The sequence below is a fragment of the Bos indicus x Bos taurus genome, chromosome 2 (assembly GCF_003369695.1).
Source record: "Bos indicus x Bos taurus breed Angus x Brahman F1 hybrid chromosome 2, Bos_hybrid_MaternalHap_v2.0, whole genome shotgun sequence".
Taxonomy (NCBI): Eukaryota; Metazoa; Chordata; class Mammalia; order Artiodactyla; family Bovidae; genus Bos; species Bos indicus x Bos taurus.
Window position 1 is genome coordinate 135234305 of NC_040077.1, and position 14845 is coordinate 135249149.

At 45.9% G+C, this 14845-nt stretch overlaps 1 protein-coding gene across 2 annotated transcripts in view; it reads left to right on the top strand.

The window, feature by feature from the left end:
• Window positions 1-14845, top strand: part of SDHB (succinate dehydrogenase complex iron sulfur subunit B) — a 29243-nt gene that overhangs the window by 1335 nt on the left and 13063 nt on the right. The window contains exons 1-2 of one of the 2 annotated variants that reach the window (XM_027522363.1): window positions 4229-4261; window positions 9893-10020. In XM_027522363.1, the coding sequence (XP_027378164.1) occupies window positions 4244-4261; window positions 9893-10020 (146 nt within the window). In that variant the 5' untranslated portion in view covers window positions 4229-4243. Of the gene's footprint in view, window positions 1-4228; window positions 4262-9892; window positions 10021-14845 lie in introns of those variants that run through there. The other variant, XM_027522352.1, reaches the window with a different exon arrangement.

Genomic DNA, 14845 nt, shown 5'->3' on the forward strand with positions numbered 1-14845 from the left:
GTCATGTGAAAATACATCTGGTATTAAGTAATTGCTGTGGTTTTACGGCACAGTGCCTATGGCCCGTCTTCTAATGCTGATTCTTTCAAATATGCTGTCCGTGAACCTGGACAAGTCACTTTACAGTCATTCTGAAAAGCAGGGATGGGAGTGAAGCCTGCCTACCAGAGCCTCAAGCCGGTGCCCTCTGAGCATTAAATTGGTGATTGACGACCTTGTTTACCAGTTCCTTTTATAGTTGCTGAGCAAGCAATCAAGTTGTGACAGCCCCACCAATGAGAGTGAGTTCTAAAGCTCAGGTCCCTCTTCCAAGAATGAATTATAGAGAGGGCTGGTTTCAGAGGTCAGTGTTGTAATCCCCTGTGAGGCCATCCTAGGGCCCTGAGGGCAGAGAAAACAGAAGATTACACCTCCACGCTCACGTTTTCTAGGAATGTGCATTCATACCCTCAAAAGTGGCCTGAACAGTAATGAGCGTGGTGTATTACCTTGGGGCATATTGAGATTCTAGGAGCCTAGAACATGGTGGATTTCTCTTCTGAGCTGCTTTTCCGCTTTAGTTTGCACCAGCGAACCACAGCTCTGCCTGTATTTACTGCGTTGTCGCTTGTGACGTTGCTTCATTCTCTTGTCTAGACTGTATTCCTTGAGGGCAGTTAGCACCTGCTTTCACTTGTGTGTATCTTTGCTCCCAGCACTGGCAGGGTTAGGATATCTGTCTGCCAATCAGAATAATACAGGAACTGATACGGTTGCCAGTATTGAAAAGCAGAAATTATTTTCTGAACAATTCTAGGAGCTTGGCCCTCCACTGAATCCTCTAAGGTAGATGTTAATACCCCCGCCTTCTTACAAAAGAGGAACTAAAATCAGAAAGGTTATGTAATTTGCCAAAGAACGCTCAGCTCTCAGGCGGTGGAGCTTTGCAGCAGTGCCACGCACACGTTTCAGAAGTAAGCCTGGCCTTCTGTTCTCCCCAGGCTCACGCGGCCTCCCTGCCTTCCTCCTCTCCGTCTCTCACCTTTCTGTCCCACCTGCAAACCTGCCTCTCAGTGCAGTTCAGTCGCTCAGTCGTGTCCCACTCTTTGCGACCCCGTGAACTGCAGCACGCCAGGCCTCCCTGTCCATCACCAACTCCCAGAGTCCGCCCAAACCCATGTGCATCGAGTAGGTGATGCCATCCAGCCATCTCATCCTCTGTTGGCCCTTCTCCTCCTGCCCTCAGTCTTTCCCAGCATCAGGGTCAAACCTGTCTCCATCTAGCTCCAAACCTGCCCCTTAAGGCAGCTTTCCCAGAGAACAAACAGGCTGCCTTCGACATAATGGAGAATTCACCCTTCTTATCCTCAGTTCCTTTTCAGTCCAGTTGTTTGATCTCGCTTCTCCCCTTAAATTATAAACTGTGGATCTCATCTAAGATGTCCTACAAAGGTGCGCTCAGCCTTGAACAGTCTTTAGTTTTGTAGATTGAGGTAGAAATGCTTTTGAAGGACCCCTCCCCCCCCCCCCCACTCTTGGGTTTGGAGTATGAATTGCTAGGTAGGCTACCAAAAAAACCCTCAAATATTTGCCCACCTCTTCACATCTGCCCGTATATTGCGCTTTTCTGCCTGGTGCTGTGGAGAGATTGGCAACACTCCTCTGGCTGCCCTTCACTCATGCTCTTGTCCCATCGCTTATTGAAAGATAGCTTTCCAGAAATTGTCCTCACCCGCCCCGCCCCGCAATCAGGTTTTCGTTCTCTGTCAAAACAGCAGCAGCACACAAACGTGGTACAATTTTCCTCATCTCAGAAAAAGCCAGATCCAGCCACCACCCCAGTTCTCCACTCGTCTTTACAGAAGAATTTCCCGAGAGGTGTCTGAACTCACCACCCACAGTCACCTCTCCACATCTTCTCAGGAGCCTATTCCAGCCACACTTCTCACCCTTAGCACTTCACGGAAGACACCCGGGTCAGGGCCACCTGTGACTTCGGCTTTGTTAACCCCAGTGTCATTTGGTGCTTTGCTCCCTGAAGCGTACTGTCAGCGCCCTCCTCGAAACATGGTTTTGGCCTGCCTGCCGGGCTCCAGGTGTTCCTCCTCATGTGCTGGCAGTCCTTCCTTTCTCTCTCCCTTTGCTGATTTCTTCTCGTTGCCCCGAACTCCAGGGACTCTGTCCTTAGGCCTCGTCTTCATAGACACTCCTTCGGGCTTTAGATGCCTCCTAAATTCATGTCTCTAGCCGAGACATCACCCCAAGTCTTCAGACTCAGATGGCCACTCAACCATATTCTCAGAATTTCCACATGGGTATTTAATAAACTTTGCTGGCATAAAACCAAAATCCTGACACACACACACACCAGCCGTCTCCTCCCACCTCAGTTGATGGTAGCTCCATCCTTCACATTGCTTCAGTTCAGTCGCTCAGTCGTGTCCAACTCTTTGCGACCCCATAGACTGCAGCACGCCAGGCCTCCCTGTCCATCACCAACTCCCGGAGCTTACTCAAACTCATGTCCATCGAGTCAGTGATGCCATCCAGCCATCTCATCCTCTGTCGTCCCCTTCTCCTCCTGCCTTCAATCTTTCCCAGCATCAGGGTCTTTTACAGTGAGTTGCCTCTCCGCATCAGGTGGCCAAAGTACTGGAGTTTAAGCTTCAACATCAGTCCTTCCAATGAACACCCAGGACTGATCTCCATTAGGATGGACTGGTTTGATATCTTTGCTGTCCAAGGGACTCTCAAGAGTCTACTCCAACACCACAGTTCAAAAGCATCATTTCTTCGGTGCTCAGCTTTCTTTATAGTCCAACTCTCATATCCATACATGACTACTGAAAAACCATACCTTTGACTAGACGGACCTTTGTTGGCAAAATAATGTCTCTGCTTTTATTATTAATATGCTGTCTAGGTAGGACTTCCCTGTTGGCTCAGCCATTAAAGCATCTGCCTACAATGCGGGAGACCCGGGTTCAGTCCCTGGGTTGGGAAGATCCCCTGGAGAAGGAAGTGGCAAGCCACTCCAATACTTTTGCCTGGAAAATCCCATGGACGGAGAAACCTGGTGGGCTACAGTCCACGCGATCCCAAAGAGTTGGACACGACTGAGCGACTTCACTTTGACTTTTTCACTTTCAGGTTGGTCATAACTTTTCTTCCAAGGAACAAGCATCTTTTAATTTCATGGCTGCAGTCACCATCTGCAGTGATTTTGGAGCCCCCAAAAATAAAGTCTGTCACTGTTGCCACTGTTTCCCCATCTATTTGCCATGAAGTGATGGGACCGGATGCCATGGTCTTAGTTTTCTGAATGTTGAGTTTTAAGCCAACTTTTTCACTCTCTTACTCTTTTATCAAGAGGCTCTTTAGTTCCTCTTCACTTTCTGCCATAAGGGTGGTGTCATCTGCATATCTGAGGTGATTGATATTTCTCCCGGAAATCTTGATTCCAGCTTGTGCTTCTTCCAGCCCAGCGTTTCTCATGATGTACTCTGCATAGAAGTTAAATAAGCAGGGTGACAATATACAGCCTTGATGTACTCCTTACCCGATTTGGAACCAGTCTGTTGTTCCATGTCCAGTTCTAACTGTTGCTTCTTGACCTGCGTACAGATTTCTTGGGTTTTAAAACCAGGGAGTTACAGCTGACAACCGCAAAGTCCCAGGCTTTTTTTAAATTCCAAGGTTTACTAATGTTTTTGAATTTGTAGAAGTTAATTTTTTTAAGACCTTTTGTCCCTCTCCCCCTACTGCCTGACTCAGGCACAGCAGCTCCTACTTTGGAGCACAGTTTATTGAAAGTTAAACATTCTCCTGCCATCTGTTATTGTTGTTCAGTCGCCCAGTCACTTCTGACTCTTTGAGACCCCGTGGACTGCAGCACAGCAGGCCTCCCATCCCTCACCAGCTCCTGCAGTTTGCCCAGATTCATGGCCAGTGCATTGGTGATGCCATCCAACCATCTCATGCAGTGTTTCCCCCTTCTGCCCTCAGTCTTTGCCAGCATCAGCGTCTGTTCACATCAGGTGACCAAAATATTGGAGCTTCAGTTTCACCATTAGGCCTTACAGTGAGTATTCAGGGTTGATTTCCTTTAAAATTGACTGGTTTGATCTCCTTGCTGTCCAAAGGACTGTCAAGAGTCTTCTCCAGCACCACAGTTCGAAGGTATCGATTCTTCAGCGCTCAGCTTCTTTATGTTCCACCTCTGACAACTGCATGTGACCGCTGGGAAGACTGTAGCCTTCCCTGGATGGGCCTTGTTGGCAAGGTGATGTCTTTGCTTTTAATTACACTGTCTAGGTTTGTAGTAGCTTTCCTGCCAAAAAGTGATCGCCTTCTGGTTCCATGACTGCTTCAGTCACCACACTGATTTTAGAGCCCAAGGAAAAGAAATCTGCCACTGCTTCTACCTTTTCCCCCTTGATTTGCCAAGAGGTGATGGGACCAGATGCCATGATCTTAGTTTTTTAAATGTTGAGTTTTAAGCTGGCTTTTCACTCTCCTTCCTCACCCTCATCAAGTAGTTCTTGAGCTCCTCTTCACTTTCTGCCATTAGAGTGGTGTCATCCGTTTATCTGAGATTATTGATGTTTCTCCTGCCGACCTTGACACCGGCTCATAACTCGTCCTGCCCGGCATTTCTCATGATGTGCTCAGCATATAAGTTAAATAAACAGGGTGACAACAAACAGCCTTCTCATACTGCTTTCTGTGTCCTGAACCAGTCCATTGTTCCATGTCCAGTTCTAATTGTTGCTTCTTGACCTGCATACAGGTTTCTCAGGAGGCAGGTAAGGTGGTCTGGTATTCCCATCTCTTTAACAGTTTTCCACAGTTTGTTATGATTGACACAGTCAAAGGCTTTAACGTAGTCGATTAAACAGAGATAGATGTTTTTCTGGAATTCCCTTGCTTTCTGTATGATCCAGTGAATGTTGGCAAATTGATCTCTGGTTCCTCTGCGTTTTCTTAACCCAGCAGGTACACTCCTGGGCATTTACCCCTGAGAAATGGAGACTTAACGTTCACATAGAAATTTATCCACAACTGTTCATTTCAGCTTTATTCATAATGCCTCAAACGTGGAAACAGTCTTCTAGTGGTTGAATGGCTTAAGTGTGGTGCATCGGACCGGGGAACACTACTGGGCAATAAGAAGAAATTTGTTGAGGCGTCTAACGTGGCTGAGTCTCCAGAGAGTTACGCTGAATGAACCGCCCCCACCCCCACCCCCCCGCCAAGTTATAGAAGAGATGATTACATAATACAACTTTTGTTTAATGACAGGCTTATGGAAATGTAACAGGTCAGTGATTCATTGCCGGGGGGTGAAGGAGGGGGTGGCAGGCCTGCAGGGCCTGACTGGGACTGTAGAGAAGCAGGTCCTGTGATGATGGACGCGATGCTCTGCACTCTTGGCCGACCCTGCGGCCCCGTGGACTGCACAGTCCATGGGGTTCTGCAGGCCAGAATACTGGAGTGGGTAGCCGTTCCCTTCTCCAGGGGATCTTTCGAACCCAGGTCTCCCGCATTGCAGACAGATTCTTTACCAGCTGAGCCACAAGGCAAGCCATACCTTGACTATGTCGGGGTTAATATTAATGTACTGTTGTGCTGTAGTGTTGTACATTGGTACCACTGAGGGAAGTCAAGTAAAGGACAGGTGGGAGCTCAGTATTATTTTTATAAATGCGTGGGATTCTACAGTTATTTCCAAATGAAAGGTGTGAACTTAAAGAGCAGCAGTCTATGAGCATACGCAGCAACACGAATGAATCTCAGAAGCATTTTGTGGAGCAGGAGAAGCTAGGCCCACGATGTGTGGTCTCGTGGTATTTGTGTGGAGTCTGTCAGAGGCACATGTGCAGTGATAGAAAGCCAGTCAGTTGCTGGGGCTAGGGAGAGGGCGCTGACTACAGAGAAGCACTAGAGAACTTTCTTAATCAGTCAGTTGCTGGGGCTAGGGAGAGGGCGCTGACTGCAGAGAAGCACTCGAGAGCTTCCTTAATGGAAGTGTTCTGTTGTGACTGTGGTAGTGGTTATACAATTTTATCAAAACTCATCAAACTATACACTTAAAATTGGTGAATTTATTATAATGAATATACCTCATTAAATCTCACCAAAAAGAGTGAAGAAGTGAAGTGAAGTCGCTCAGTCGTGTCCGACTCTTTGCGACCCCATGAACTGTAACCTTCCAGGTTCCTCTGTCCAGGGGATTTTCCAGGCAAGGATACTGGAGTGGGTTGCCATGTCCTTCTCCAGGAGATCTTCCGGACCCAGAGATCGAACCCAGGTCTCCTGCATTGCAGGCTTTACCGTCTGAGCCACCAGGGCAGTCCCCAAAAAGGGTGGGGGTGGGTGTTAAGCAAGCAAAAGCTTGCTGGAGCTAATACCTGCAGCTGGGAATTCTCGGCAGTCTAGTGGTTAGGACGCCCCTTTTCACTGCTGAGGGCAGAGGTTCGGGGCTGCTGAGATCCTGCGCGCTGTCAGGACGACGCGGCCAAAAGTGTCTTCAAGAGTCTGTTCACCTCCTCTTAGTCACCACAAGGTGGCGTTAGCCAAGCATTCCTGACATTTCACAAAATGGAGTCTCTAGTTGGAAAGTGTTCATTTGCAGAAATGACTTTCCTTTTTTTAATGATCTTCACCAGCTTGGTGATTTGATAAAATACAGCTTTCATCTTCACCTTCACTTTCATTTTCTTCATACATTTTCTTCCTGTACTGAGGGTTGATATCTTCAGCTTTATTTAATTTGGGGTGGTTTTTGCCAGCCAGTAATAAACTCCAGGGCATTTCTTGTAATTACTGAGTGAACCTTAGGAGTTTTTGCTTTCTTTAGCAGTTTATGAGAGAATTAGCTGGCCTAGAATGTAGTTTGAATTTTGCCAAGTACTCTTTGGACTGGCGAGAGCCTTCCCCCTCCTCACAGCCACAGGAGAAGCTTGCAGGACTTGTGGTCTCTGCCTTGTTTTGTCTGCCTAAATGCAAAAGGGCTTCAAGGACTAGGGGGTGGCGGCGGCTTAGCATTCGTTGTAGGACAATGCCACAAACAGAGGGGTACTTTTATTTCTTAATGGCTCGATGTAGGTCGTCATGTTCAGCTTTTTAAGGTACATTCAAAATAAACCACATTTTTGCATTATTCTAATGCTCAGTTTTTGCTCTTTTCTTAAATCATTCCTAACCATGGATTGAATTGCTATATGCGGAGGCCTGGACCAGATATGCTGGGAGACGTAAAATATATGTAAAGTATAGGGTTCCATTCTGTTACATGTTCTGTATCAACTTGACTGGGCCCAGATACTTGGTCAAATGTTTTTCTGAGTGTTTCAGTGAGAGTGGTTTTGAATGAGTTTAGCATTTTAATTGATAGATTAACAGAGGAATACAATTATTATATGATATAATTTATATGTGGACTCTTAAAAATACACCAAAATACTGAACAAAAGAAAAAAAGAAGCAGAGTTACAGAGAACAAACATGGTTACGGGGGTCGGGGGGCAGGGGGCCATGGGGGGAGGGGCGGTGCAGGGGGAGGGGGAGGCGCAGTCTGCTGGGCGTAAGATGGGCTAAGGGAGGCAACACGGGGACTATAGCCAGTATTTTGTAATAACTGTAAATGCAAAGTAAGCCTTAAAATTGTATTCGAATATTTGAGGGGATTCTCTGGTGGCCCAGTGGTTAAGACTTAAGGCTTTCACTGCTGAGGACCTGGATTCAGCCCTTGGTTCGGGAACTAAGATCCAACAAGCTGCACAGTGTGGCCAGAAAATATAATTTTTTTTTTAAATTGTTAAAAAATTTTTAATTATGTTTCAAAAAATAAGATAGACTGAGTAAAGCATATTGCGCTTTCTAACATGGGTGACCTTATCCCATCGATTGAAGATACGAATAGAACAAAAAACTGGCCCTCCTTCAAATAAGAGGAAGTCCCCCTCTCAGGCTGGGATATGGATTTCTTTTTCTTGCCTTTGGACTTGAAGTAACAACTCTTCCTGGGTCTCGAGCGCTGACATTGGAACTGGGGCTGCATCGGTGGCTCTCCAGCTTGCCAGTTGCGGACCTTGGGAGTTGTTATCCCCATAATCACACGAGCCAGTTCCCCATAGTCACGTGAGCCGATTCTGTGTACTAAATCCCTTTTCACACGTGTGTGTATGTAGGTACACACCGTTGGTTCTGTTTCTCTGGAGAGCCCTGACTAATACACATGCCCTTAAGGAGTTAGGATGTAAAGAGAAGAAAGCAGCACAGAGGAGAGGCCTGAGAAGATCCCCGAGTGAGCAGAATAGTGTTTGGAACGTGGGCCCTGGGCCAGACCTGGGTCCAGTCCTGGCTCCACTCACCAGCTCCTGATCATGGGCCCGTCACTTGATCGCTGAGCCTCATTTGTCTCATCTTTAAAAATGAAGGTCCAGTGGAGTCATTAATACAAAGCATTTAATACAGTGCCTGGCAGTAATAAATAGTGGCTTTGAAGATGAGTATAAATTTAAACAGAAAACTTTGTGAGCAAAGCACCCTTTTTGCAAATACGTTTTTGTGGGGCGGCTGCTCTGTTGGAAGGAGGGCGGGAAGCCGGCCCCCCTTACCATTGTCGTCTCCCAGCAGCCCCTGGCGGCGCTCCAGGGCCCCGTGGCTCGAGCGAGACCGACTGTCACAGACTGTAAGTGCCCGGGAGATGTGTTCAGAGCGCAGGTCTCTGCTGTTTGTTAGTGCCCAGATTTCACCTTGTTTTAAGATACAGTGTGCTTTCTCTTGTTTCCTACACTGCTGTACATAGCTGCCCTGCTGTGGATGGGTTGTTTGTGTTCCCCCAGAACTCATAGCAGAGGCCCTAATCCCCAGTGTGATGATACTTGAACTTGGGGCCTTTGAGAGGGAATTAGGGTTAGATTAGGTCATGAGGGCAGGGCCTGTGTGATGGGCTTCTGCCCTTATAGAGAGAAGGAAAGACCTGAGATCTCCTTGCAGCATGTGAAGGTAGAGCAGGATGCAGCTGTCTGTCCTCACTTAGACACCAAACCAGAGCTGCTGACACCTGGATCTTGGACTTCAGCCTCCAGAACCATGAGAAGTAAATGTTTGTTGTGTTAGCCGCCTAGTCTTTTTTTTTTTTTTTTTTTTTTACAGTGGCTCAGACTAAAATGCGTGATCGACACCAGCGTCTCGCTTCGGCCACCACAGTCGCTTTCTAGCTGGTTTCCCTAGATGTCATCTGACGAGTCTTCCTTTGTAAGCCAGTGGTGGTCTTCTCAAAAATAAAATGTCATCCACCTGATGAATTTTTGTTAGCTTCTCATTGCTCTTAGGATAAGATCAAAACTTAGAAGTCTTTCTTGCCTCCCTGGAGCCTGCGCCGTCTCATCCCGTCTCAGGTCAGACCCGGCACAGTGGGCGTCTCTCGGTCCTCACAGAGCTCTGTGCTCTCCCACCCAGGCCTCTGCACATGTTCCTTCAGCTTATGATGCCCCTTCTCCTTGCCCTTCACTCCTAGTCATCAAGCCTCAGCTTAAGTTCCTTTATGGAGGCCTTCCTGGCCACTTAGACTAGTGTAAATCTCTGCTGCAGGCTCCCTCGCTGTGTTTTATTAGGAGTATTTCGTTTTTCTTCTTGCTCACTGCACGCTGGTTTCTATGAGGGCAAAGCCTGTGTGTGTTTATTCAGCGCCGTTGCACCAGCCCCCAGTGCCGTCGCTGGCCCATCATCGTTGCTAGTGCTGTGTGTTGGGTCTTGAGTGGCTGTGTTTCTCAGGAAGACTGTGTCAGTTATACACGAGTTTGTATCCAGTATTGCAATTTATAGTTCCAACTAAGTAGAATGATTTATCTTGCATTTTTAATGATTCTTTTTTTCCCCTTCTTGTGAACTTTTTAAATTTCAGGCCTGCCGTGGGGCTCAGACAGCTGCAGCCGCAGCACCCCGAATCAAGAAATTTGCCATCTATCGATGGGACCCGGACAAGACTGGAGACAAACCTCACATGCAAACTTATGAGATTGATTTGAATAAGTGAGTATCTCTGTGAAAGCTAGATATTTGATAAATGAAGGTGAGCTCTTGGTCTGATTCAGGGACACATTTTTCCCATTCTTGGAAGGTTTTAAAACTGAGCGTATCCAGTGGCTCTGGAATTTATCATCTGTTTTTAAAACAAGAATGACATAGATACCTGAATCAAAAAGATAGTACCAGGGGAGAGGCTCAAGAGGAAGGGGACATGTGTATACCCATGGTTAACCCATGCAGATGTAGGGCAGAAACCAACACAACATTGTAATTCTCCTTCAATCCAAATTAAATTAAAAAAAAATAATCTGGGGTTTTAGATTAAAAAACAATAATACCAAGAAGAACAGCTTTTATGAAATTCCTTTTCTTCTTCCAAATCAAAGTGTAACAGTTTCTAGAATACTTCCATCTCAAAGCATAACAGTAGAGATGGTTTTATGCATAGATCTGAAATCATTAACACATTAACAGTTTAAAAACCCTCAGTGTTTTTATGTTAACTTATGAATGTGGGCCTGTGTGTTCTACAGTAACGATGAACACCGTAAACTTGTCCAGAATGGTGGTGGGCCAAGATAGGTGTGGAGGTAAAGTATTAACAGTGATCCAGTCCCGTCTGTTAGCTTTCTGCTTCTGTAGTAATAATTGCTACAGACTTAGTGGCTTAAAACAACATATTTATTCTCTTGGAGTTCTGTAGGTTAGCAGTTCAGTAAAGGTCTCATGACTAATCTCAGGGTGTCCGCAGGCTGCATTCCTTCTGGAGACGAGAGCATCTTTTCTGTCCCTTCACGTTGTTGGCGGAAGCCAGCTGAGGGCCAGTCCCAGCGTTCAGAGGCCAGCGCAGCCCTTGGCTCACAGTCCACCTCTCCAGAGCAGCAGCAGCCGAGTCCCTCGAGTTACATCTCTGAACTGCTCTTCCGTCATCTTTAAAGGCGCTCTGCAGAGAGCCGAGAGGAAAGAGTCTAGCGAGCTGGGCTCTAGCTTCCCACTACCGGCTACCTCTGCCTCCCCAGTAACACCAGCCCTGCTCTGTTTTGTCATCTGTTTTATTTATAAATGAGTATTTCCTTTGAACAAAAGCTTCCATGGCACCAAAAAAAATGTTTGAAAACTACCAATATTCTAAATGCTTTTTTTAAATTCTGTCAACCCATAAACTCTTTTAATAGAGTTAATTGATATATGATCTTCTTAGACAAAATTATCAGATGTTTAGCAACTGAAAATTATTAATAAAATCCAAATAAAGGAAAATTGTATAGAGCACACTTTCTGACCGTAATACAATAAAACTAAAAATTCATATTAAGAGCAAAAAACCATAATTACTTGGAAATTAAAAAGCACTCTTTTAAATAACTACTTGATTAAGGAATAATAAAAATGTTACCACTTAAAAAATAAAAACTTTGCAAATTAAAACTGCAGAATGTGATTAAAACTGGAAGAGTTAAATTTATAACATTTTTAATGATAAAAAAATTTAAAGATCAATTGCATTTACTTCCAGTAATGGCAGAATAGCTTTCATTAGATTGAAAGTGAAATTGAAAGTCGCTCAGTCGTGTCCGACTCTTTGCAACTGCATAGACGTAGCCCGCCAGGCTCCTCTGTCCATGGGATTTTTCAGGCAAGAACACTAGAGTGGGTTGCCATTTCCTTCTCCAGGAGGTCTTTCTGACCCAGGTATCGAACCCGAGTCTCCTGCATTGCAGGCAGACTCTTTACCATCTGAGCGACCAGGGAAGCCCTAACCCTTCCACAAATCATAACTGTACACTCTGGTTTGTAGAATAAGAGGGAACGGGGCTTCCCTGGGGGTCTGCTGGTTAAGGATCTGCCTGCCGACACGGGGGGCACAGGTTTGATCCCTGGTTCAGGAGGAGCCTGCTTGCTGCAAGTGCTGACCCCGTGTGCCTGGAGCCCGTGCCCCACAGCCGGGGAGCCCCTGAGCGAGAAGCCATGCGCTGCAGCCAAGACCCAGCACAGGCAAGACACATAAATCTTCAAAAAAAGGCAGCAGCAGCAGTGACCAGAGGCGCAAGAGAGTAACCAAAGCAGGCAGACACAGAGAGAGTTGGCAGTTGGGGGTATAGAATGTTACTTGCAAAAATAAACTCTCTTTGCATGTTCTTTAACTGAGGGTAAGCCCCCATTGATGTGGGAGTACAAGGGCTAAAACTCAATTAAAAAAACCACAGTCTTACTGTGGTCAGTAGCTTACATAACCAGAGTATGCATTTGGAAGCCAGCACAGTAACCAGAAAATGAGGGGGAAATCCTAGAACGAGGTACAGAGGGGGAGTCCCAAATTCTGTTTATGAACTGCCCAGATCTTGAGATCGGTCACACTGATTGTTGCCTTAACAGCAACACTCACCGCTTTCTGAAGCACAGTGCAGTGCAGCGCTACTGCCTCGTGGTGTGCACACGGCCCAGCATACGAGCCAGAATCACCCACACACAGAAGCAGTGGTGTGCACACGGCCCAGCATACAAGCCAGAATTACCCACACACAGAAGCAGCGCAGCACGGGACACACTCGAGTGAAAAGACTCAACGGAGACCAGCCTTGAAGCAACCCGCTTGTGGGAACCAGCAGAAAGGAGTTTAAGCAATTGTAATTGTGTTCTTAGATAAAGGAAGATACACTCATAGTAGGATAGGAAGTCTCAGCAGAGAGTTTGAAACTTAAAGAACCAACAGAAAATCTGGAACTGAAAAGTACAGTATCGGAAGCGGAGAATTCACTGGGTGGGCTTAGTTTAAGAGCAGGTCGAAACTGACAGTGGGGAACGCTGGTGAACCTGGAAGTAACTAGAAATTTAAAAAAAAAACTAGAAATTGTCTGTTCTTAAGACAAAAAGGAAAGAGAGTTTTTAAAAAAACATTTCATTGATCCACAGAACAACAGTATTAGAAGCTCTAACACACATGTAATTGGAGTCCCAGAAGTGCAATGGAAAAATAGGCAAAAAATAATATTCGAAGAGGTAATGGCCAAGAATTACTCAAGCTTGTGAAAAGCATAATTTACATACTCAAGAATCTTAATGAATCCCAAGCAGGGTAATACATAGAAAACCACCAAGCACATCATGGTCAAGTTACTGAGGATAAAAATACAGAGAAAGTCTTGAAAGCCATGAGAAAACACACATTGCATGCAGAGATGTGAATGATTGTTTACTAATCAGAAATTACAGAAGCTGAAACACGATGGAATGACTTCTGGATTACTAAAAGGAAAGCTCTGTGAACTGGAATTCTGTATTCAGCAAAAAGATCCTTCAAGATGAAGATGAAATTAAGACATTTTCAGATAACAAAAAGGGAAAGAATAGCCAGAGACCTGTGCCACATGGAAGAGGAAGTTTTTCAAGCTGAAGAAAAATAATACCTTGTGGAATCTCACTTGTTAGGAAAATAATGAAAAGCACCAGATACGATAAATATAACTCCTTCTCCTCTTAACTGTTAAAGCAGATGATGGCTTAAAGCAGTCTAACGTGTCACCTGCAGTGTGACTCACACGTGTGCTGCGGGTGGTCGCTGGCGCCTCGTTTCTGGCGGCACGGGGTCTTCTGCAGCCACCGTGGGCAGTGGGCTTCTCATTCCAGTGGCTTCTCTTGCTGCAGAGCTCGGGCTCTGGGCGCACAGGCGTCAGTAGCTGTGGCTCCTGGGCCCTGTAGACAGGCTCTAGGGTTGTGGCACTCGGGCTCAGTGGTTCCACAGCAGGTGGGATCTTCCCAGACTGGGAACTGATCCCACATCCCCTGCACTGGCAGGCGGATTCTTAGCGCTAAACTACCAGGGAAGTCCTGAGAACTGACAACCATCGTAAGAGCTGAGAGCAAGCTCACCTATAAAGTTGCAAGGTGGTTACCTGAAGTGATACAGTATTAACTTTAAATCCATTGAGAAGTTAAGGACATATAATTCTAGAGTAACTGCTTCAAAGCTGAGAAAGGAGTATGACAAGGCTGTTTATTGTCACTCTGTTTATTTAACTTATATGCAGAGTACATCATGCAGAATGCCAGGCTTGGTGAATCACAAGTTGGAATCAAGATTGGCAGGAGAAATATCAACAACCTTAGATATGCAGGTGATACCACTCTAGTGGCAGAAAGTGAAGAAGAACTAAAGGGCCTTTTGATGAGGGTGAAAAAGTGAGGTGAAAGAGGAGAGTGGTAAAGCTGGCTGAAAACTCTGCATTCAGAAAACTAAGGTCATGGCATCTGGTCCCGTCACTTCAAGTAGAAGGGGGAAAAGTGGATGCAGTGACAGATTTTAATTTTCTTGGGCTCCAAAATCAATTCAGACGGTGACTGCAGCCACAAAATTAAAAGCGTATTAAAAAGCAGACTTTGCCGACAAAGGTCTGTATAGTCAAAGCTATGGCTTCCCAGGTGGCGCTAGTGGTAAAGAACCCGCCTGCCAGTGCAGGAGACCCAAGAGACCTGGGTTCGATCCCTGGGTCAGTAAGATCCCCTGGAGGAGGGCATGGCAACCCACTCCAGTATTCTTGCTTGGAGAATCCCATGGCCAGAGGAGCCTGGTGGGCTGTGGTCCATTGGATCCTAAAGAGCCGAACATGACTGAAGCTTCTTGGCACACACATGGTTTTTCCGGTAGTCATGGAGATGTGGGAGTTGGACCACGAAGAAGGCTGAGTGCCAAAGAATCGATGCTTTCAAATTGTGGTGCTGAAGAGGACTATTCAGAGTCCCTTGGATGGCATGAAGATCAAGCCTGTCAATTCTAAAGGAAATGAACCCTGATTATTCATTGGAAAGACTGATGCTGAAGCTCTAATAC